The 23300-nt window shown below is 42.9% G+C and overlaps 1 protein-coding gene across 1 annotated transcript in view; it reads right to left on the bottom strand.

Moving 5' to 3' along the window:
- ATP10B (ATPase phospholipid transporting 10B (putative)) overlaps nucleotides 1-23300 on the bottom strand; it is a 122680-nt gene that overhangs the window by 10547 nt on the left and 88833 nt on the right. Inside the window, 6 exon segments of the mRNA XM_060006814.1 lie at nucleotides 4906-5010; nucleotides 6328-6408; nucleotides 7813-8013; nucleotides 15793-15918; nucleotides 17266-17342; nucleotides 20160-20484. Coding sequence (XP_059862797.1) covers nucleotides 4906-5010; nucleotides 6328-6408; nucleotides 7813-8013; nucleotides 15793-15918; nucleotides 17266-17342; nucleotides 20160-20484 — 915 coding nt within the window.

Here is a 23300-nt window from a genome sequence, read left to right as displayed (position 1 = left end):
GTTTGAATATCCTAGCCCCTGTTCCTGAAAAGAAAGCAGTTAGCTAACTTTTTAAATCACTTTGGTGGGGACTGTGAAAGCTGACACAGCTATTAAAATTCATGTTAGATTTCTACCCAGGGAAGAAAGACATTCTCCCTCTGCTTCAAGCACTTTAAAAAGGGAAACACTTTTTTTCATAATGATTCTAGTAGCTAACTAACTCCTTCCCCAAGAGCAACAGAAATCACCAGTAACTACCAGGATACCTGGTCTAGAGATGCATTAGGTGGATTAATAGTGCTGAATGGTGAGTGAAAGGAACAGGTTCTGTCTTTTAAAGCAGATGAATGCAGTGCTCTGAGAAAGAGGGCCGAACGACCAGTCATTATATTACACATTGAGGCCTGATTATTTACAGGGGAATTTTGAAAGGTTAATAAGATACCTAATGGTTAAGAGGGTCATGGAGAGCAGAGATCCTCTTGGGAAATATCTTGTGCTGGTGTTTAAAAAAAAGTAATTAAATTATTGTGAAATATTGCAAGTGCATAGTCAACAAATCTCATATACTTGACATCCAGCTTTATCCGTTTTAATCTTATGCCATATAAAGGGGAGCAGAATATATCATCCCCAAATAAGTCTCCGGCATAAGGATTATCTTGAGCTGGTTATTTTTAAGAAAGAGCAGACAGAGGAGGAGCTCTGGAAACTGAAAAGAAGTTATCTTTCTGTAAGAGACATTTACAGTTATAAGGGAGATCTCCATTTGTAAGGGTGTCTCCCTCTCTGTACCTGGAAGAAAAGGACAATTCTATATTTCTAGGAAATCTTTATCAACTCCAATATCTGGCCTCCCCTAGCCTCAAAACTTCTTTTGTCTTTAGCTAGAGATGGTATTTAAGGTGGTGGCCAGGGCCATTTCAGAAAGTTACTCAGTTTCCTGGCCTCTCCCATGTGTATAGGAAGTATTTATTAAACTTCTGTTTTTCTCGCATTAATCTGTCTTTTATTACAAGAGTGTCTAAGCTGAGAACCTGGAAGGGTAGAGGGAAAATTATTCTTTCTTCCTCTACACATATTTGCCTCAGATTTTATTAAAAGATTAAGCCTTACAGATACAATTCAAGCACCCATGTATCCCTTGCAAATGCCTTCTCGTTAGTCTTGAAAATAAACTCAGTGTTCCTCATTCTTCTGTGTATTTTCTATATACATGTTTATGCATCCATGTTAATGGATGCTTTTTAATTTTATCATGTATAGGTATCCCTCTGAATTATGCTTTGGACCTTTATTTTTGTTGATAAATGCCATTCTAGTTGATTCATTTTAACTGTTCTAGTGTATGAATATGCCACTATTTATTTATTTTCCTGTTAATGAACATTTAAGCTGTTTCCGATTTTTTTTTGCTATTAAGAACAATGAAGAAACAAACATTCTTGTACATGTCTATGTATATACATGTGCAAAAGGATGGCCCAGGGTGCATATTTAGAAGTGGAATCGTGTCATAGCATATAGTGAGTACTTGAACTCCTCTAGCTATTTTCAAGTTGCTCTCTAGAATGGTGGTATCAGTTTATAGTTTACCAACAGAATATGAAAGTTCCTTGGTTGGGCTTTATTATGTTTAACCTGCTACTGAGTTAGTGTGGCAATATTTTATTTAGAATTTTTTACATTATGTTCATTGAACAGATTGGTCTGTAATTTTGTTTTCTTGAACAGTCCATGCTCATTATTTTCATATCAGAATTATTCTAGCCATGAACATTGAATTGCCTATATTTTCTAATATTTGAATCCATGAAACAATGGGTATGAGAGAGGAATTATCTGTCCCTTATAAGTTTGGTCAAACTGACCTTTATAATCCTTGGGCTTGGTGTCTTTAGGAACAGGGTTACCGAGTCAATTTCTGTAATAGTGATTGGTTTATTCATGTTTGCTGAATGATTTTGACTATGCTTTGGTAAATTTTACATTTAAAGGAATTATTATTGTTATTATTATTTTTTGCGGTACGTGGGCCTCTCACTGTTGTGGCCTCTACCGTTGCGGAGCACAGGCTCTGGACGCGCAGGCTCAGCGGCCACGGCTCACGGGCTTAGTTGCTCTGCGGCATGTGGGATCTTCCCGGACCGGGGCACGAACCCGTATCCCCTGCATCGGTAGGCGGACTCTCAACCACTGCGCCACCAGGGAAGCCCTAAAGGAATTATTTTTATTATTATTTTTAAAAGGTCAAGTCGTGGGACTTCCCTGTTGACACAGTGGTTGGGAATCTGCCTGCCAATGCAGGGGACATGGGTTCGAGCCCTGGTCTGGGAGGATACCACATGCCGCAGAGCAACTAAGCCCGTGAGCCATGGCTGTTGAGCCCAAGTGCCACAACTACTGAAGCCCGCGCACCTAGAGCCTGTGCTCTGCAACAGGAGAGGCCACTGCAATGAGAGGCCCGCGCACCATGGTGAGGAGTGGCCCTGCTCGCCACAACTAGAGAAAGCCCGCACACAGCAGAAGACTCAACACAGCCAAAAATAAATAAATTAATTTTAAAAAGCCAAGTCTTTATTTATTTTTATTTGGCTGCGTTGGGTCTTCGTTGCTGTGGGTGGGCTTCTCACTGCAGTGGCTTCTCTTATTGCCCAGCACGGGCTCTAGGTGTGTGGGCTTCAGTAGTTGTGGCTCACGGGGTCAGTGGTTGCAGCTCCTGGGTTCTAGAGTGCAGGCTCAGTAGTTGTGGCACATGGGCTTAGTTGCTCTGCGGCATGTGGGATCTTCCCGGACCAGGGCTCGAACCTGTGTCCCCTGCATTGGCAGGCGGATTCTTATGTAGTTTTAGCTGTTAGCTTTTATGTTCTTGCATGTTTCTTTCTTCCTTTAGTGAGGGTCTGTGGGTGGTAGACCTTGCAGAGTTTATCTGAAAATGTCATTTATCACAGTCTTAAGTGGTAGTGTAACTGTTTGTTATTTTGCCTCAGGTCTTTGAAGATAATTACTCCATTGTTTTTTCGGTTTCTACTTTTTAAACTGCTGTTAAATTTCAAGTAATTGGTGCATAGTCTGTCTTTCACACTGTACAGTTTTACTATGATATACCAGGCAATATACCCAGGTTTATTTTGATTAATCGTCATTCTCAGTGATTATCTCTTCAGATACTGCTTCTCTACTATTCTTTGCTTGTTCTTCTGTGACTCTGACTCCTATTATGTAGCTGCTGGAACCATTTATTCTAGCCACCATTCCTCTTGATTACATTTTCATATTTGTGTGGCATTCTGGATGGGTACCCAATACTACCTTCCAATTTGGTAGTTTACTTTTAGCCTGTGTCCAGCCTAATTTCAATGACAAAATTTTTGTATTTTTCAAGAGTTCTAAATGTTTCCTTAGTTTGGCTCAGTTCCCAGTATTAAAGTTATGACTGTTGTCTGTCTTCCTCACAGCTTCTAAGTGGTTTTTCTGGTGGTTCTGAAAGAAATTTATCCTGTGTACTTAAGCTTGGCTAGGCCTTTTTGTTTTCATCATTTTGGTCTATCTGTCATTGGCATGAATTGGAGCAAAGGGGTTTTCCAGATGGGAACTGCGTGATCTGGAAGCTCCCTTGGGTGGCTCTTATCAGCCACTGCCCAATGTCAGGGCCTGGCCTAACTTGTGATAGTAGGGCGTGGGGAGGAAGTCCCATTGCAGAATGCTGGGAACCCACTGAGCCTACTTGGGGAAGTCTTCGAAATGGTTAATACAAATGCTGTCAGAAAGAGCCATTTCAGCTTGGCTAAAGACAGATCTTTCTGTCAAGGGGTCTCCCTGCACCAGTCAGTCTTACCTTCTCACACTGTTAGCACAGAGGTTAAACGGTCAAGAGTCAGCTGGCCAGGGTTCAAACTTGCTTCTGTCTTGAACTACTTGGGTAAAGTTTCTTAACCTCTTTATATTCATTTCTATAGCTATAAAATGGGAATTAAAAAAAAAAACACCTAACACACGCGTATCTTGCAAAAGGATTTCCACAGTAAGTTTAGTTAAGGTTCATCACTTTGCAGTACAGTTGACTCTTGAACAACACAGGTTTGAACTGCACGGGTCCACTTATACACAGATTTTTTTCACTAAGTACATACCATAGTACTACACGATTGAAGCCATGGATGTGGAACTGCAGGTACGGAGGGCCAACGGTAAAGTCATGTGTGGAATTTCCCCTGCGTGGAGGGTTGGCGCCCCTAAACCCCAAACTGTTCAAGTGTTAACTATATGTGTATGTCAAGTCATTAAACTTATACAGTGCTGTATGTCAATCATATCTCAATAAAACTGAAAAAAGCAGAACAAAACGCTCCAAATACCATCTAACACGAAGGGTTCTGGGAGGTTAAGTAAGATGTAAGATAATACATTAAAACATGTAGATATGTACCTGGCATATAATTTTAAGCTCTTTGTTTTTATAATTATCATTGACTAGTCTAATGAGAAAGATGGTGTTACCTTTTTAGATACTAAAATGTGATATTTGGACGTGCTTGAGATATGCTTAATGGAGACAGTCTTCTAATCTTTTACCCCCAAGTTAAATGGGGAGCATACCTCCCTAACACAGATCAGTCTAATGTTTTCCTTTGTCTCTCAAACACCCCTGAAATTTTTAATCAAAAATTTGCATTTTGGCAACAAATTGTCTCATTGTTCTTTATGAATTAGTTTTTTCATCCTGGCTGGATGGTTACAAAGTTGAGGCCAGCAATTTTATCTTCTCTACCTCTTTATCCCTGTACAAGTGGAACGCAGGTAGGGGTTCAGTATGTGTTTATCCAGTGGCTCAATTATATGGAGTAAAGCAGCTCAGAAATCTGAAGGTGGTTGATGAACAGGAACACAATTCTCAGGCCATAAGGGCTCTGGGGCACTTACCCAGGTCTTCATTTCCATTGCCTGGTGCAGGAGGATTGTGGCGAGGGAAACGGTGTTGATGGGTGTCCCAAAGGTAAAGATGTCGATGTCAGAATCCTTGTAGGTCTGCAGAGGAGGAACAAACAGGCACTGGCAGATGTGCCCACGGACTGAAGGCCTTGGCTTTGACAAGTGATTGTAAAACATCAGTGAAGGCAGGTGTCAAGGGAGGGGCAGGCTGGGGAGAAGGCATCCAGCTGCCATCACGTGGAGCTGACCCAAGGGACAGACAAGAGGAGGAGTGAGTTGACAGGACTAAACTCTTGAAAAAGCATTTGCAAAGGAAGCCATGATGAGTATTCCAGAACACTGCAGAAGGAGTCAAGAAAGAATTTACTGAGTACCTACCAGGCACAATGCCAACTGCTAAAGACACTGCTGTGTCCACTTTCAAGGAGTTTAGAGACCGACTAGGCAGGGCAAATGTGGTACAATTTTAGGGTATAAATGCTATAATGGCAGCACGTACAAGGAACGCCGGGAGCAGAGAAGAGGAATCAGCTGAGACTATAATAAGAGGATTGAAAAGAAAAGAGAGGGGAAAGGCAAAGGCCACAACTGAGGGTGAAAAGTCCAAATCGTCCTAGATGGTAGGTCTGTTGAGCACACAGTAAGGGCAAAAGGTGACGCAGGAAAGGCAAGCAGAGGCCTGACCAGGGAGGGTATTGTAAACCAGGAAATTCAAAGAAAGCACAAAATGCCCACCTCAACACTCATCGTGTTGCTATTTGCAAACGAACACGAGCCAGAGACTAGACACCACTGGCTTCCTGGGAGCAATTACCCCACACCTGAGTTCCCTGTCTAGGATGAATACAGATATCCTATGCTATATAAATTCTCACTCTTTAAACTGGGGAACCAAACTGAGATGGGGCTGGAATCCCTTACTATCTGCATTCTTGTTTTTATTTCATAGAATGTAGTATCTCTTATTATCAGAACTTCATGCCTTGACCTTGGAAGGTCAAATCTAAATATAAACCAAGGGTTGCAAATTCAAATACCTTCAGTGCTCAAGTAAGAAGCGGTAAATGAGTGAAGAAGGCCAGGCATGACACAAAAGGGCATGGTGGGGACTATGGCAAACTGGAGCACATGCCCCCCATCTAAGCAGGGCAGTGAGTCAACTCTGGATTCTCGCCACGAGGGAAAAATGACCCAGTGTAATAATAGCTTTCAGTGTTTCAGAAGCTGGCAGAAATGAAGACGTTTTGGTAAAATATTCTGACTTTTTGAATACCAGGGTAGGGTGGAGTCTGCAGGCCTCCTCTTTGGAGCCCCTGCTCCGAATATTAGGAAACTATTAGCTTGGGATTTCATATAAACAGGACCAGTTCTACCCTGCTATTTGTACGGTTAGAATGGGACCATACAACTTACCAGGTAGGGGATAAAGAAACAGACGAGGCTCTGGTAGAACGCATCCGCCATGGAAATCCAGAAAGTCAGCAGGTTATAGCACTGGCAGGAAATAGCACATCGACAGTAACCACCATCAAAGCAAGCCTCTGTTCTTTGTAAGCAACTTTCTTGTGCATGGCTGGACTAGACAACACGGCACTTACAATGCTTCTTATCTTAGAGGCAATAGAATGGAACGATTAAGAGCATGGGCCTGGGGGTGACAGACCTCAGGTCCAGTTCCAGCACTGTGTGGCCTTAGTGAAAGTCACTAAGCTTCTTTGAGCATTGTTTCCTCTTCCTTAGAAAGTAGAGAAAAACACCACCAACTATTTCCTTGGGTTTCAAGAGGTCTAAATGCAGTTGTGCTTTGGTAGCTAGTAAAGGCTCAGCTACCAAATATATTACCAAATTATTACCAAATGATAATGAATGCCTATCATTCATTAGCACATTGTTAGTGCTCATACAAACTTGGTAAGTTTAGAGATTCTGAGGTTTCTGAATAGCATCTGAAAGAGAACCCTCAATCACAGCCCAGGGTCACAGGTTCCCAAGATCTCAGTGGCTTCAGAGACAACCTTTCTCATTTTGTGCTTCACTCCTCTTGCCTTCCCTGGGAAAAGTGAAACTGTTCACATTGTATGTTTTTGCCACATTAACTTCTCTTAATGTTAGTTACTCAAGGAAGACATTATGCAGCTAGCTCGCCTCTGGGAAGGGGACAGTTAGAAGGGCCCAGGATGTAGGCGTGCCATCGCCACCTCTCCCTTGCTTGAAGTGCTGGGGTTGCTGTGTTGCTCTCCACCTGTCTCTGGTTGAGGATGGGGCTTGGTTCTTCACTGGCTGTCCCCAAAATATCACCAGCTCTCAGGCACCACATCTGGCTTTGCCCTCCTTTTCCCCAGGTGCAAAGGTACCCTTGTGCATATCGACATCCCTTTTCCCAGAGCTCCCCCTTCGAGGCAGTCAGGTCCCCTCTCTGCCTCCTGCATCCAAGCTCCTGACCCGTGTCTGTGCTAGTCGGGCTGCCTGCTGTGTGACTTCTCCAGATCATTTAGGGCATCAGTGTGGCCTCTGTGCCTTGTAAGAGACTGTTCTGTGGTTTTAGTCCAGGGGTTCCCAAACCAAGCCTTGGGCATTCTGTTGAAAGCCTACAGACAAGGACCAGATAAGGGTGATGGGCTCTTTCTGTAAGCCCTCTTCCCCTTTAACTAGGGAGTCCCGTATTAACGTGTGATGTAATTAAGAAATAACTGAAAAGAAAAATACCCACTGGTCTGGTCCATCACCTTCAACAGCAAATGAGAAACAGGCCAGAAGCAGGGAGCAGTGTTTCCGGGTCACATGGGAGGTAAGTGGCAGAGTGGTGACCAGAACACAGGACCGCCAGCCCAGCACTCCTCCTCTGACACCTCAAGGGAGGAGCTGGAGGTCACCTCCCCGCCTGCCCGAGCCCCTTACCTCAGAGTTCTGACCACTCTTGTACAGCTCAGGCAACGCCAGGAGTGTTTCCATAGAGACGTCTTTATCGAGGACTCCGAAGACAAGAGGAGGCAAGGAGGTGAAGAAGAGATTGAAGAAGATCAATTGCCAGTAATCGATCATGGTGGAGCCAGAGAAACCACAGAAGAACTGGTACCAGAAGAGCAGGTTGACGTAGCCCTGCAGGCAGAGGGTGCGGCCTTGTGAGTGAGGACCCGCGGGCAGCCGGGTCCCAGATGCTGCTTAGGAGCTCTGACAAGTCCCTACTCAGACTTGGAGCTTCAGTTTCCTTGTTTGTGACAGGCAAGGTTGTATAAGGACTGCAGGTAATTTTCATCCCTTAGATTCTACCATTACCACTTCTGCTACTACTACTAACCTTCTTTAGGACCTGAAAGTAATTCCACCGATTTGTTAAGTATACGTTGTCAAGAGCATAGGGTTTTGGAGGCAGAGAGGACTGGTTTTGAATCCCCAGTTGGGTCATGTACTAGCTTGAGTCACACCCCAGTTGGGTGTGAACTCGGTCAAATTGCTTAGCCTTTCTGAACGTCATCTTGCCATCTTTCGGATACGATTAGTAGTACCTAGACCATGACATGTGATACCAAAAGGCAGTAGTTGTGATTAGCAGTATGGTAAGAGGAAGGGATGCTAGAAAGACTTGACTGCGGGCAGGAAGGCTGGCGGGAGGATGACTTCCTGAGGAGGTTGACCTCACAACACTTGCCTCATGGTCACACAGCTCCAAAGGTGAAGAAGAAAACCTTGTGCCTAAGTTGCTTTATGCTTTCGAAAGATCTTTCTACCCAAGACCTCCTCACCTGAGAAGGGCTGGGTCACTATTACTATCTAACATATTGTGATGTGGTTTGGTGACTTGACCAAGGTCACAGAAGCAGCCGGTCCTGGCATTAGAACTAGAACTTCTCAACTCTACGTGGCTGGGGCACAGAGGCATGAAGGATGTTGTAAGGAAGCTTTCAGTGGGTTTGTGTTCAAGCTAGAATTCTCATTCCCTGATTGCTGGGCCAGTGTTATTTTTAAGAGCCTCTCTGTTTAGTACTGTAATACTACTAGTAATATTAACATTCATATTAACACCACGATTGTTATTTGAGCTTCTATTTGTGACAGGTGTGTGACATACTATATTAGTATATACCACAGTAGTAGATGTGCAGTATATATAATTGGTCCCATCAACCTGGCAAGATTAATGTCATTGCTAATAATATCATACTACTATATTTATGTATTATATTAACTATTATAACTTGATCTACAGACAAGGAATCTGAGGCTCTGAGATACTCAGTTACTCCTTGCCTGTGTTCACAGCCAGGAAATGGCACAACCAGCCACTGAGTTTTCAAAGCTTCCTCCTCAACCACCCGCAAGAACTCTTAGTCCCGTTTTTGGATTATATAATAACAATGCTAACCAAGATTCTCCCAGCTGAGGAACTCCATCCTTTGGCTTTTCTGCCAAGGTGACTAATGGGAGGTTTTCTGGCTCTGAAGGAGACCCCGGTGCTCTGAGACACCCTGGATGGACCTTGCATCTCTCTGTCTGAGGGCCGGGCTCCCCTTCATTGCTGCTCTGGGGCTTCAGGTCATCCTGCTCCCACTCCAGTCCTGTGATGCTGTGAGGGCTTTTCTCCTATGAGTTTTGGTGAAGTTCTTTCTCAGAGGAGGAGATTTGGGAAGGAGAGGGCTTGGTCTGTTTCCTGTGCTGTAGGTAGGTTTGAAATATACTATGGGCAGACACTGAGTCCCCAAATCAACATCACCCACTTGTGCACTTGACAGGATTGGTTTAAGAAGAACCAAAGTGCTGAAGTCTCCTTGATACTAGGGTTCAACAACTGCATGAGGCTTTGACTGCTTGTTTTTTTTTTTTTAAGCCCTTTGAGCACCTTGCTTCTTCCTCCCCAGCTAGCTGGGTAAGACAATAACTCTTATCTCCATGTACGCACAGGCAGCTTGAGTGGCTCAAATAGGGTAAGTGACTACACCAAAGTCCCTCTGCCAGTTGGGCCTGGAACTGTGACTTGAGGTTGTAGAACCTTAGGACGCCAGGACTGGAAGTGACGCCATCTACAGACGAGGCCAAGAATAGCAACGGCAGCAAACACAACAGCAACCGAGACTCCTAAAGCGCATCTTATGTGCCAAACTCTGTTCTGACTCACTCAGTCCATCTACCAGCCTTATGAGGATATCACTACTATCCTCATTTTACAATTGAGAAAACCGAGCCTCAGAGAGGTCAAATCATGGGGCTGGGGCTACAGACTAGTAAGTAACAAAGCTGGAGTCCAGACCTAGATGTTCTGGCTAAACAATATACTACTAAACAACCAATGGATCACTGAAGAAATCAAAGAGGAAATAAAAAAATACCTAGAGACAAAAGACAATGAAAACATGATCATCCAAAACCTATGGGACGCAGCAAAAGCAGTTCTAAGAGGAAAGTCTATAGAAATACAATCTTACCTCAGGAAACAAGAAACATCACAAATAAACACCTAAACTTACACGCAAAACAACTAGAGAATGACAAACAAAACCCAAAGTTAGTAGAAGGAAGGAAATCTTAAACATCAGAGCAGAAACAAATGAAATAGAGATGAAGAAAACAGTAGAAAAAGATCAATGAAACTAAAAGCTGGCTCTTTGAAAGATAAAATTGATAAACCTTTAGTGAGACTCATCAAGAAAAAAAGGGAGAGGGCTCGTATCAATAAAATTAGAAATGGAAAAGGAGAAGTTACAATGGACACCACAGAAATACAAAGGATTGTATGAGATCACTATACACCAATAAAATGGACAACCTGGAAGAAATGGACAAATTCTCAGAAAGGTATAACCTTCCAAGACCCAACCAGGAAGAAATAGAAAATATGAACAGAACAATCACAAGTACTGAAATCGAAACTGTGACTAAAAATTTCCAACAAACCAAAGTCCAGGACCAGATGGCTTCACAATCGAATTCTTTCAAACATTTAGAGAAGAATTAACACCTATCCTTCTGAAACTATTTCAAAACATTGCAAGGAAGGAACACTCCCAAACTCATTCTATGAGGCCACCATCACCCTGATACCAAAACCAGACAAAGTTACCACACATGAAAAAAATTACAGGCCAATATCATTGATGAACATAGATGCAAAAATCCTCAACAAAACACTAGCAAACCAAATCCAACGATACACTAAAAGGATTGTGCACCCTTATCAAGTGGGGTTTATCCCAGGGATGCAAGGATTTTTCAATATCCACAAATCATTGTGATACACTACATCGAAAAATTGAAGGATAAAAACCATATGATTATCTCAATAGATGCAGAAAAAGCTTTTGACAAAATTCAACACCCACTTATGATAAAAACTCTCCAGAAAGTGGGCATAGAGGGCACCTACCTCAACCTAATAAAGGCCATATATGACAAACCCACAGCAAACAACATTCTCATTGGTGAAAAGCTGAAAGCATTTCCTCTAAGGTCAGCAACAAGACAAGGATGTCCAGTCTTGCCACTTTTATTCAACATAGTCTTGGAAGTCCTAGCCATGGCAATCAGAGAAGGAAAAGAAATAATAGGAATCCAAATTGGAAAAGAAATGTAAAACTGTCACTGTTTGCAGATGACATGATACTATATATAGACAATCCTAAAGATGCTACCAGAAAACTACTAGAGCTCATCAGTGATAAAGTTGCAGGTTACAAAATTAACGCACAGAAATCACTTGTATTTCTGTACACTAACAACAAGAGATCAGAAAGAAATTAAGGAAACAATCCCACTTACCATCGCATCAAAAAGAATAAAATACCTAGGAATAAACCTACCTAAGGAGGAAAGAGACCTGTACTCTGAAAACTATAAGATGCTGATGAAAGTAATCAAAGATGATACCAACAGATGGAGAGATATACCATGTTCTTGGATTGGAAGAATCAATATTGTCAAATGACTGTACTACCCAAGGCAATCTACAGATTCAATGCAATCCCTATCAAATAACCAATGGCATTTTTCACAGAACTAGACCACAAAATTTTATAATTTGTATTGAAACACAGAAGACCCCATATAGCCAAAGCTATTTGAAAAAGAAAGAGCTGGAGGAATCAGGCTCTCTGACTTCAGACTATGCTACAAAGCTACAGTTGCCAAAATACTATGGTACTGGCACAAAAATAGAAATATAGATCAAAGGAATAGGCTAGAAAGCCCAGAAATAAACCCACACACCTATGGTCAGTTAATCTATGACAAAAGAGGCAAGAGCATACAGTGGAGAAAAGACAGTCTCTTCAATAAGTGGTGCTGGGAAAACTGGACAGCTACATGTAAAAAAATGAAACTAGAACATTCTTTAACGCCATACACAAAAATAAACTCAAAATGGTCTAAAGACTTGATATAAGACATGACAGCATAAAACTCCTAGAAGAGAACATAGGCAAAACATTCTCTGACATATATCATACCAATGTTTTCTTAGGTCAGTCTCCCAAGGCAATAGAAATAAAAGCAAAAATAAACAAATGGGACCTAAAGGAAACCATAAACAAAATGAAAAGGCAACTTACATACTGGGAGGAAATATTTACAAACAAAGCGACCTACAGGAGATTCATCTCCAAAATATACAAATAGCTCACGCAGCTCAATATAAAACAAACCAACCAACCAGTCAAAAAATTGGCAGATCTAAATAGACATTTCTCCAAAGAAGACATATGGATGGCCAAAAAGCACATGAAAATATGCTCAACATCACTAACTGTAAGAGGAATGCAAATCAAAACTACAATGAGGTATCACCTCACACTGGTCAGGATGGCCATCAGCAAAATACCTACAAACAACAAATGCTGGAGAGGGTGTGGATAAAAGGGAACCCTCTTGCACTGTTGGTGGGAATGTAAATTGATATAGCCACTATGGAGGTTTCTTAAAAAACTAAAAACAGCTACCATGTGATCCAGCAATCCCACTCCTGGGCATATATCTGGAGAAAACCATAATTTGAAAGGATATACGTACCCCGGTGTTCACTGCAGCACTATTTACAATAGCCAAGACATGGAAGCAACCCAAATGTTCACTGACAGAAGAATGGATGAAGAAGATGTGGTACATGTAGACAATGGAATATTACTCAGCCATAAGAAAGAATGATATAATGCCATTTGTAGCAACGTGGACCTAGAGATTGTCATACTGAGTGAGAAAAGTCAGAGAAAGACAAAGATCATATGATATCACTTATGTGGAACTAAAAAATGATATAAATGAACTTACAAAATAGAAACAGACTCACGGACTTTGTAAACAAACTTATGGTTACCAAAGGGGAAAGGTTGGGGGAGGGATAAATTAGGAGTTTGGGATTAACATATACACACTATATAAAATAGGTAATATAAAATATATAATCAACAAGAACCTACTGTATAGCACAGGGAACTCTACTCAATAATCAGTAATAACATTATTACTGTTATTATTACTAATAGCATATATGGGAAAAGAATCTGAAAAGGAATGGGTATATGTATATGTATAACTGAATCACTTTGCTATACCCCTGAAACTAACGCAACACTATAAATCAAGTATACTCTTATATAAAACAAAAATTAAATTTAAAAAGGAATAATCCAATTAAAAAATTGAAACTGTATTAATCCTTAAAAAAAAAAAGAATACAAGGTTCCTGACCTCCAAGACAATATTTATGAGCAGGCCCTTTGCAGAAGAAGTTTGCAGAGCCCCGATTTAGACCGTAAGCCTCATGAGAGTGGGGACCACGTGTGTCTAGATCTCTGCTCTATACCCAGTGCCTGATAATGTTCCCGACACAGCATATGTTCAGTAATTATTTGAACAAACTAAGTACATCTTGGTGGTTCTATTGTCCTCACATGCATCCTGGAGTTTTAACGTGAAAATGTGTTTCCTTCCACAGGTCGTGTTAGGACCTTGTGCGTTTCCACTTGCTCTGCCTGGCTGGAATCTCTGCACCCCGGGGAGACCGTATTGAACCCCGTGATGGCATCGCTGAGACTGGGCGCCTGTTTTTCCTCCCAAGAAGCCACAGTGCCGTAATTAACTCACTGTCCACATTTCAGAGCAGGCAGCGTTTTAATCCCCTCGGAAATTGGTTTTGGACATGGAAGTTATAGTTCTCCACCCTCTAATTGCAAAGGGGAGATAATAGGGCAACAGTATCGCCATTTCGATCCCGGTATCGAGCTGGAAATAAATATCATTTAAGCTCTGAAAGCATGGCTGGCTGGAAACGTTTCCTTTTCTATTTCACAGATTTAATGCAGAGAAGAGGCTGTGCTTATTCAAAAAAACGATTCTCTTGGAGGCAAGGAAAAAACATTAAACGGGGGCATTTTGAATTCTAACTACACAGTCTTTCTGGTCAAATAGAGACTTGTTTGCATGGGTTTGCTGAAATAATGGTACCATCCAGTGTATGGAATTTACATTATTTTTTGTCATGCTGCTTATTTACATATACATTGAACTTTGCACAGAAATGCCTATTCCCGAGTCCGGGTAACTGTGACTTTCCTGAAAGCAGGCCTGGGAGAATGGAGTGAGAGGAAAAAATATATGCCATTTTGTAGCTGCTACTTGGCTACTGTGTTTCACTTCCATCACTCTGGTCTTAATCCTCCCTTTTTCCTTATGCAAAAAGGAATTGGATTCTATTTGGAGTCTCTTGGGGATTATTCAAAGGTCCTCAAGCTAGATAATGAAAAGCGCAGGCCCTGTTCTCTCCCTTAATACAGCAGTGCTCTGACTTCTTCCTATGCCCATTGTTAATCGAGGGCTTTGCAAACAAGAGCCTCTGACAGTTTTAATACCTCAGTTGGTGTGTGCCTGCTTTGGGCCCTTATCAACAAGACAAAAACACACATATCTTTCAGAGAAACAATCATACCTTCAAATGATTCTATAGTGCTCCGTGCCATCCAGAGCTCTGATGCTAAAACCTCTCGATAATACTTCTAGGGACAGAGAGAGTCCTATTCTCCCCACATTATGGACGAGGAAACCAAGGCTCAGAGAGTTGAAGTAACTCTTTCAAGTTTACAAAGCATACTAGAGTCAGGCAAGACTAAAACCCAGATGATCACCCTCCTCTAAACATTTTTGCTAATGTATATTTTATTTAGAAGTCCTTGTTGGGAATGCTGGCGATGTTGAAGTGATACACAGGGTCTTGGGTGGCAACCTTCCCCTTCACTCTCCTGAGGGTGAGGGTTCTGCTCTTGCCTATCCGGGTGACTCTATCTGGGGAGGAAACCTAAGCTCCAAGTTAGGCGAGTTGTTCTTCAAATCCTTCTTCCTTGCAGTCAGAAAATCTCATTTATGGAGGCCCTCTAAGAGTTACGACAGCAGCAACAATGATAAAAAGAAGAATGGCTAACTTTATAGGGTGATCACTAAGCGCTAATCACTTTCCACACAAGCTGTCAGTTCATCCCTGTGGCAAGTGTGCGAGAAAGGTACTATTACCATCCCCATTTTAGAGATGAGGAAACTAAGGTGTGAAGCCATTACCAAATAAAGGAGCCTCAGTTTGAACCAAATCTGATCTGACTCCAGAGTGCTCACGCCTCCTCCTACGTGCCAGGTGCGTGCCAGACAGTACTGCCGATGTTGACGATCATCTCACCAAATAGTACTAGCCCCATTTTATCAAAGACGAAATTGAGGCTCAGAGAACTGAATTATCTTGCCCAACGTCACTGAGCTAGTAAGGGACAGTTTCAGGATTCAAAATCCAGGTTAGCCTGACTTATTTCCTTACATAGAGATGCTTTGTCTATTTCAGCGGGGAAAGCTGGCTGTCCCCTGGCCAGGACTCCCAAGGCTCGGGTGGGAGGTTACCGCAGGGCCACTCACCACGTTCTTGTAGAAGTAGTACGCCACCATCCTGGCCAGGCGTGAGTAACACCAGTGTCCGTGCACAAGCAGCAGCTTCTTGAGGTGTCTGAAGTGGGAGATGGCAAAGTCGCTGGACATGACGGCCTGAGAGGGCAGAGCAGACACATCAGCTTCCATTCACTGCTGCCAGTGCACCAAAGAGGCTCCCTGGAGGGTGCTGCTCTGTTCCGGGTCCACAGCCGGTAGGGTCTAAAAGACCCTTTGTCACGTGTAGCACCCTTGGGTGGCTTTATGGACTCTGACACCCCACCCTCTCCTCTGGGAAATGCAAATCCCACTAGAATCCAAGGAGGGCAGGTCAGAAGGGACCAGTGGTCTGGCCTGGCCCTTGACCTCCTTCCACTTATCCAATAAGCATTTACTGTGAACCAGTGTGTGTTGGGCACCATCTAGGGATGTGATGGTTGACCAGAGAGTAGGGGCTTCCATGCGAGTGATCCTCAAACCTCTCAACGCCCTTGGCCACCCACCAAGGCAGGCCATTTGCTCCAGTCTCATGCGGAGCTGATGGATGGAGAGCTCTTCCTTTCCATGGAGCTGAAGTGTGTCTTTTGCCCTTGGGATGACTCAGAAACAAGGCCCAGTTCATGGTAATTTTTTAGAGTATGAGGTTTGGACGTGCCTGGTTATAAATCCTGGTCCGAGTCTTGGTCAGGGCATTTAACCGCTCTCAGCCTCAGTTTCCTCATCTGAAAAAGTGGAATAACAATCCCTAACACACAGGGTGGTGGCTGCTGAAATTAACTGGGATAATAAGTGTGAAGTGCGAATAGAGTGCTGGCCTACGATAGACACTCAAAAGGTGACGGTGTTCGATCCTCCCCACCAACAAATTTAGGCACCACCTAATGTCTGCACTGGTGGTGGGAATACAGTTGTTAATGGTTCAGAACGCCAAGGTGGGGTCTGTCTTAATGGGAAACATTAGCAGCTCCAGTTAGTATGTTTGTTCCAAGCTGAATTTGAGTAATTTTGGTACACTTTTAAGGTATACCAAGCAACTTATAGGTCCGTCTAGCCATCACGACTCAAATGGCAGTTGAAAAATATTTTCCGATGTCCTTACAACTGTCACTGCTCACAGAGGGCACTGCAAACTTGGATGTGGGTGGAGGTTACAGGGAGGAAGCATGGAATCAGGAAGGCTTTGTTTTCCCTGAATGGTTGGGTACTCTTTGGCTTTAGAATATGGGTATCGCCAGCTGTCTATAAGAAGCCAAGCATCTTTGATCACTCTCTTTATTCTGAAGGACTGGGCAGTAGGGATGCGGTGATGGAGGTTATGTATAGGCAAGGATATCTGTCTTTCAGATGATAATTCTGCAAAGCTCTTCAGTATAAATTCCTCCAAGACTGTGGGGAATTGCTTAACTCACTAATAAGGATAATGGAGAGTAAGAAAGTAACAAGTAGAGTTGAAGCAAATGATACCTGCATGCCTTCCTGTCCAGATATTCCAATCCCAATATCAGCAGCTTGAATCATGCTTACGTCATTTGCTCCATCACCTGAAAGGAGAGAGGTCATGAGATCCTGGTCCAACTGCTATGTGACAATGAGAAGTTTTATACAAGCGGCACTAAATCGTCCCTATTTTATGCACAAGTGAATCCTTTTAATGTTGCTCTGAATAGTCCTATAGGAAGAGTCATTGCTACAGGACTTTAGCCTGAGAGATCTTTTCTTCTTTGGACAAGAAGCCCTACTCTTTCTTTATCATTTACCAAATACTTATTGTGTCCTTTTTTTAGGTACAATGTTAGGTATTGGGAATACAATGGTATGTGAGCCTTGGGCAGTGCTTTACAGTTTGCCAAAAAGGCCTTCTCAGGTGTTACAGTGGGCTTCACTGAGAAGCAGATGGAGAATTTGAGCAACACAGGGGCTCGGCAAGGGTAATCCAGGTAGTGAAGGGACCCGGAAGCCCTGGAACTAAGATCTTTCTGTTTCCACGGCCAGCAAACCTCCCCTCACTCAGTATAACTTACACTGACCATATCAAGACAACTGGAATGCTGGACAGCTAAATCATCAGAGATTGTCAGTGGTGTCCAAGGACAGAGACAATGTTCAGTGATGTTTCTAAACAGAGGAACATGGGATTGACTCATTTTTTAGGTTGAGGTACATTGAGTCACTTTGGGTTCCCAGTCAATGAATCAGTTGATTCAGGGAACTGGAGGTTAGGGCATGGAAATACATACACACACATGCCACCTTTTATACCAGCACCGTCAAACAGATTTTCCTGTGATAGAAATGTCCTATATCTTTACTGTCCAATTTGAAAACCATTAGCCCCCTGTGACTACTGAAATGTGGCTGGTGAATTTCTATTTAATTTTAAGTTTAACTTTAAATAGCCACATATAACAGGTGGCAACCATGTTGGACGGCACAGCTCTCAACAGTGAGGTCTTCCTCACGAGCCTGGCTTTTCCAGACTATGATGCCTTATCCATCAGACTAGAGTTTAGCAAACTTTTTCTGTAAAGGGCCAGATAGTAAATATTTTAGGCTTTGTGGGCCAAGAAGCAAAACTGAGCAACTGTTCCTGCTGAGAGGCAAATCGTTTTTACACATTTTACTATTAAAAACACAAAAACCATTCTTAGCATCTCTACAGAAATATGCAGTGGGCCAGTCTCAGCTTGAGGGCCATGATTTGTAGACTGAACTGGCTTCATCCTTCTCCTTCTCCTGGCGCCACCTGTTTTTCCAGTGGGTTCTCATAATGATCTGCAAGTCAATTTATATGAGATACTAGAGAGAATATGGATTTGAGGGAGAAAATTTCCTTCTCCTAATTATCTGGCAACAAAATTCATTAAGCTCAAAAATTGTGTCAGTGTAAGTTGCTGTTATTCTTCTAACGATGATTTTTTTTCTCCTTGATAGCACAGCAGTGCATGATTTTCATCTTCCCCATGGCAGGACAAATCCACCCTTTAACCTCTTCTGTTTGCAAGGCAGTGGAAGCAGAGGTATGGAATCCCGCTATTTCTTGCCCTGCTGGTTTTGTTTCTGTTGCTGTGGCAGTGAAGCCAGTCCCTTACCTCTGGGAATCAATCCCGGGCTATTGCCTTCAAGTTTGGAAGAGGACAGTTCAGGGAATACAATTAGGATGCAGTTGCTAAAGCTCTGCTGCCTCTATTCTTTCTGCCCACTCCCTCTTTTTTTTTTCTGGTTTTGAACTGCTTTTACCTGAAGACCAGGAGAAAAGGAAAAAAAAAAAACAAACCCACCAATGTAAAGTAGGCCCCTTATTTGAAATGCCAGGAAAGAAAATCTCTTTCCATGTCTTCGCAGGAGGAAGAGAACCTGAACCATCTGTAAGAATGTCCTCACACAAAAGCAACGTTTACCATGTGCTTGGTATGCGCTGGGCACGGGATGGAACTGAGTAAGACTGACATTGCCCCTCCACTCAGGAAACTTCTGGTCTCCTGAGCAGCCCAGCACTGAAGGCGTAACAGTGCTGTGGAGCCCTGTGGGAGCCCACGGAGTAAAGGAACATTAGGCGGGATTGGAGGAGGTTTTACAGAGGAAACGGCTTGAGCAAAGGTCAGGAAGCGAGAGAGAGGACGAGGCTCCTGGAGAATGGTAAGCAGCTTCATGTGATTGGGACATGGACTGCTGAATGTTGTGGGGAGGAAGGTGGCTGGACAGATAATGGAGCCCAGATCGTGAAGGTTCTTGTAAACCATCTTTGGTTGTTCCTGGAAGGTTTGAAGTAAGGACACTTCATTTCTCTGCCTCAACCATGGCTAAAATTTAATCCCCTATGAGAAATTCTTCAACAACCAACAAGCCAGCGTTTACTGAGGGTATGCTTTGTGTAGAGTCTTATATTTAGAAATGAATATACAACACTAAACATGGGACAAGCTTCACTTTTTAGATCTCCCCACCAGCCATCAACACTCGCCAGAATATCAAGTCCACAGGCACCTGAGGTGCGTGGTATTGTGCCATGTGTTAAGTATGGAAGGGCACATGGTCGGCATCCCAGAAGTGAGTGGGCCTGGATGTATATTGAGCTACCTGGATATTCTGAACTTGAGGCCCCTCTTGCCTTTGGCCTCCATCCAAGTCCTGACTTTTCCTTAGCAGACCTGCTCATCCTGAGAACTTGGATTTGCTCGCCCACCCTGCTTAGCTGCTGCTCACCTGCTGACTGCCACATCTTGATTGTCACGTTGAACTCTCTCCCTCTAAGACAACGACCCTCAGCTTGAGCATCCTGACGGTGATACGTGACCCCTCACCTCTGGTCCAGAGTGGGCTTGCCCAGCGTCCCCCCCACATCTCCGCATGATGGGTACCTATGGAAAGGGTCATGGCTCTCAGCCTGTCTCGCACCAGCTTGACGAGCATACTCTTCTGGAGTGGGGTGGAGCGGCAGCACAGGACAGACCGGCAGTACTGGGTCAACTCCAGAAATTTCTCCTCCAGTTTTTCCTGGAAAATGGCATTCAACGTCTTCCCATCGATGACCAATCCAACCTCTGGAACTGCAGCTCCTGAGGTGGGGGGTGGCGTCGCAGAAGGTAGGCGGAAGAACCCAGAGAGCTTGTGGTCCGGCTTCTGTGGTCCATGAAGTTGCTTTACCTCTTCCAATACCAAGTTGAGGATGGATTCACAGGTTTCCTATAAAGAGCAGAATAATGAATTTGGTGTCAGTAGGCAACATTAGAAACAGGTTAAAAATGTCACTTTATCCTTTAGTTAAAGAGTTATAAAACTCTACCCCCATAGAGATGACCCGGGATTTCACTTTCTGATTTTGACATTTCTCTGCAATATTTCAAACAGCATCAAAGCAATAGTAATTTGGAAACAAATTAATGGCCAAAATAGGAGAGACAGCTTGGGAATGGGAGTGGAGATAGCACAGCAAGATGCGGGCCTTTTACAGGGATGACAGAGTGTAGCAAATGATACTGATACGATGGCAAATGATGACAATGTGTCATGCTGGTACCCTACTTTCCATTTCTCACAAGTCATTTCTGTTCTCCTTTGTTCCTCAGAACATTCCTGTGTGGTAGGTAGGGTGAGTATTACTGACTTTAGTTTCGAGATGAGGAAATTGAAACAGTGAAATCCTTAGTAACTTGCCCAAGGTCATCTCGAATTGTGGCTTCTTAACTGAAAAAATACATTGCATGTTTATCCGTTTGTATAAATGTATTGGTCGTACTGGTTAAAACTGACTATGTGGGCTTCCCTGGTGGCGCAGTGGTTGAGAGTCTGCCTGCCGATGCAGGGGACATGGGTTTGTGCCCTAGTCCGGGAGGATCCCACATGCCACGGAGCGGCTGGGCCCGTGAGCCATGGCCACTGAGCCTGCGTGTCCGGAGCCTGTGCTCCGCAACGGGAGAGGCCACAACAGTGAGAGGCCTGTGTACCGCAAAAAACAAAAAAAAACTGACCATGTATGTGAGTCTTATTGAGTTTTTCTGATGTTTACCTTGAAACATGGTGAAGAAATTATTTCCTCTTATCAATTCTCCTCCATTACTTTTGATTGTATAAAAGATAAAGACAGATCTTGGATCTAAAGATATCCTTAATACCTCTTTCACTTGTTTAAACATCACTTTTAAATAAAGATAGAGAAAAGTGGTGGCAGTCAGCTAGCTGTACTATCAATTTTAATTTCATTGTTGTGTTCACGGGGTCTTTATTTAGCAGTGTTCTTTTATCCGTGGCAAGGGATGATGATTTTTCATTTACTTTAGTGCTAAAAATTCTTCTAAAAATAAGTTTTGAAAAGTTCAAAGTGAGTCTATTTAAATGAAATCATTAAATAAACAACAGTATAGATAATATGTGGATTTAGGCAAAAATCGTGAAGGTTGTTCTGAAATGACAAGTTTGGAGACCCCTGATCTAGAAGCTTCTGAGAATATTTGGAATAATTGCTTCTGGAGTGAGTAGGACTGCAGCTCATTATTCTGGAGGCTTCCTTTAGGGGATGCTAAACTGAGCACTGCAAGCAAGAGGATGTGCACGGGACCTAGCGGGGCCACAGGAAGTAGCTCAGGAGCAGGTGGTTATACCCGAAGCACTTTTCTGGGAAAGAGATCAAGGTAGTCCTTGCTGGAACTTGGGGTTGGCACACAGTATATACAGGCATACCTTGGAGATATTGTGGGTTTGGTTCCAGACCACTGCAATAAAGTGAATATTGCAATAAAGTGAGTCACATGAGATTTTTGGTTTCCCAGGACATATAAAAGTTATCTTTAGTAAGTATACAATAACATTATGTCTAAAAAAACTGTACATACATTAAAATACTTATGGCTAAAAAGTGCTATCATCTGAGCCTTCAGCAAGTTGTAATCCTTTTGCTGGGGGAGGGTCTTGCCTCGATGTCCATGGCTGCTGACTGATCTGGGTGGTGGTTGCTAAGGCTGGGGTAGCTGAGGCGATTTCTTAAAATAAGACAACAATGAAGTGTGCCACATCGATGGACTCTTCCTTTCATGAAGGATTTCTGTGTAGCCTGCAATGCTGTTTGGTGGCATTTTACCCACAGTAGAACTTTCTAAATTGGAGTCAATCCTCTCAAACCCTGCTGCTGCTTTATCAACTGAATTTATGTAATATGCTAAATCCTTTGTTGTCATTTCAACAATCTTCACAGCATCTTCACCAGGAGTAGATTCCATCTCAAGAAACCACTTTCTTTGCTCATCCATAAGAAGCAACGCCTCAACTATTAAAGTTTTATCATGAGATTGCAGCAATTCAGTCACATCTTCAGGCTCCACTTCTAATTCCAGTTCTCTTGCCATTGCCACCACATCTGCAGTGACTCCCTGCACTGAAGACTTGAACCCCTCAAAGTCATCCATGAGGGTTAGAATCAGCTTCTTCTAAACTCCTGGTAGTGTTGGTATTTTGTCCTCTTCCCATGAGTCACAAATGTTCGTAATAGCATCTAGAATGGTGAATCCTTTCCATAGGTTTTCAATTTATTTTGCCCACAACCAGCAGAGGAATCACTGCCTATGGCAGTTATAACCTTATGGAATATATTTCTTAAATAATGACTTGAAAGTTGAAGTTCCTCCTTGATCCATGGGCTGTAGAATGGATGTCATGTTATCAGGCATGAAAACAACATTAATCTCACTGTACATCTCCATCAGAGCTCTCGGGTGACCAGGTGCATTGTCAGTGAGCAGTAATATTTTGAAAGGAATCTTTTTTTCTGAGCAGTAGTAGGTCTCAGCAGTGGGCTTAAAATATTCATTAAACCATGCTGTAAACAGTTACGCTGTCATCCAGGTTTTGTTGTTCCTTTTATAGAACACCGGCAGAGTAGATTTTAGCATAATTCTTAAAGGTCCTAGGACTTTCATAATGGTCAGTGAGCATCGGCTTCAACTTAAAGTCACCAGCTGATTAGCCCCTAACAGAGTCAGCCTGTCCCTTGAAGCTTTGAAGCCGGG

This window comes from Delphinus delphis, chromosome 3 (genome assembly GCF_949987515.2).
Source record: "Delphinus delphis chromosome 3, mDelDel1.2, whole genome shotgun sequence".
Taxonomy (NCBI): Eukaryota; Metazoa; Chordata; class Mammalia; order Artiodactyla; family Delphinidae; genus Delphinus; species Delphinus delphis.
This window is presented reverse-complemented; position numbering and strand designations above follow the sequence as displayed.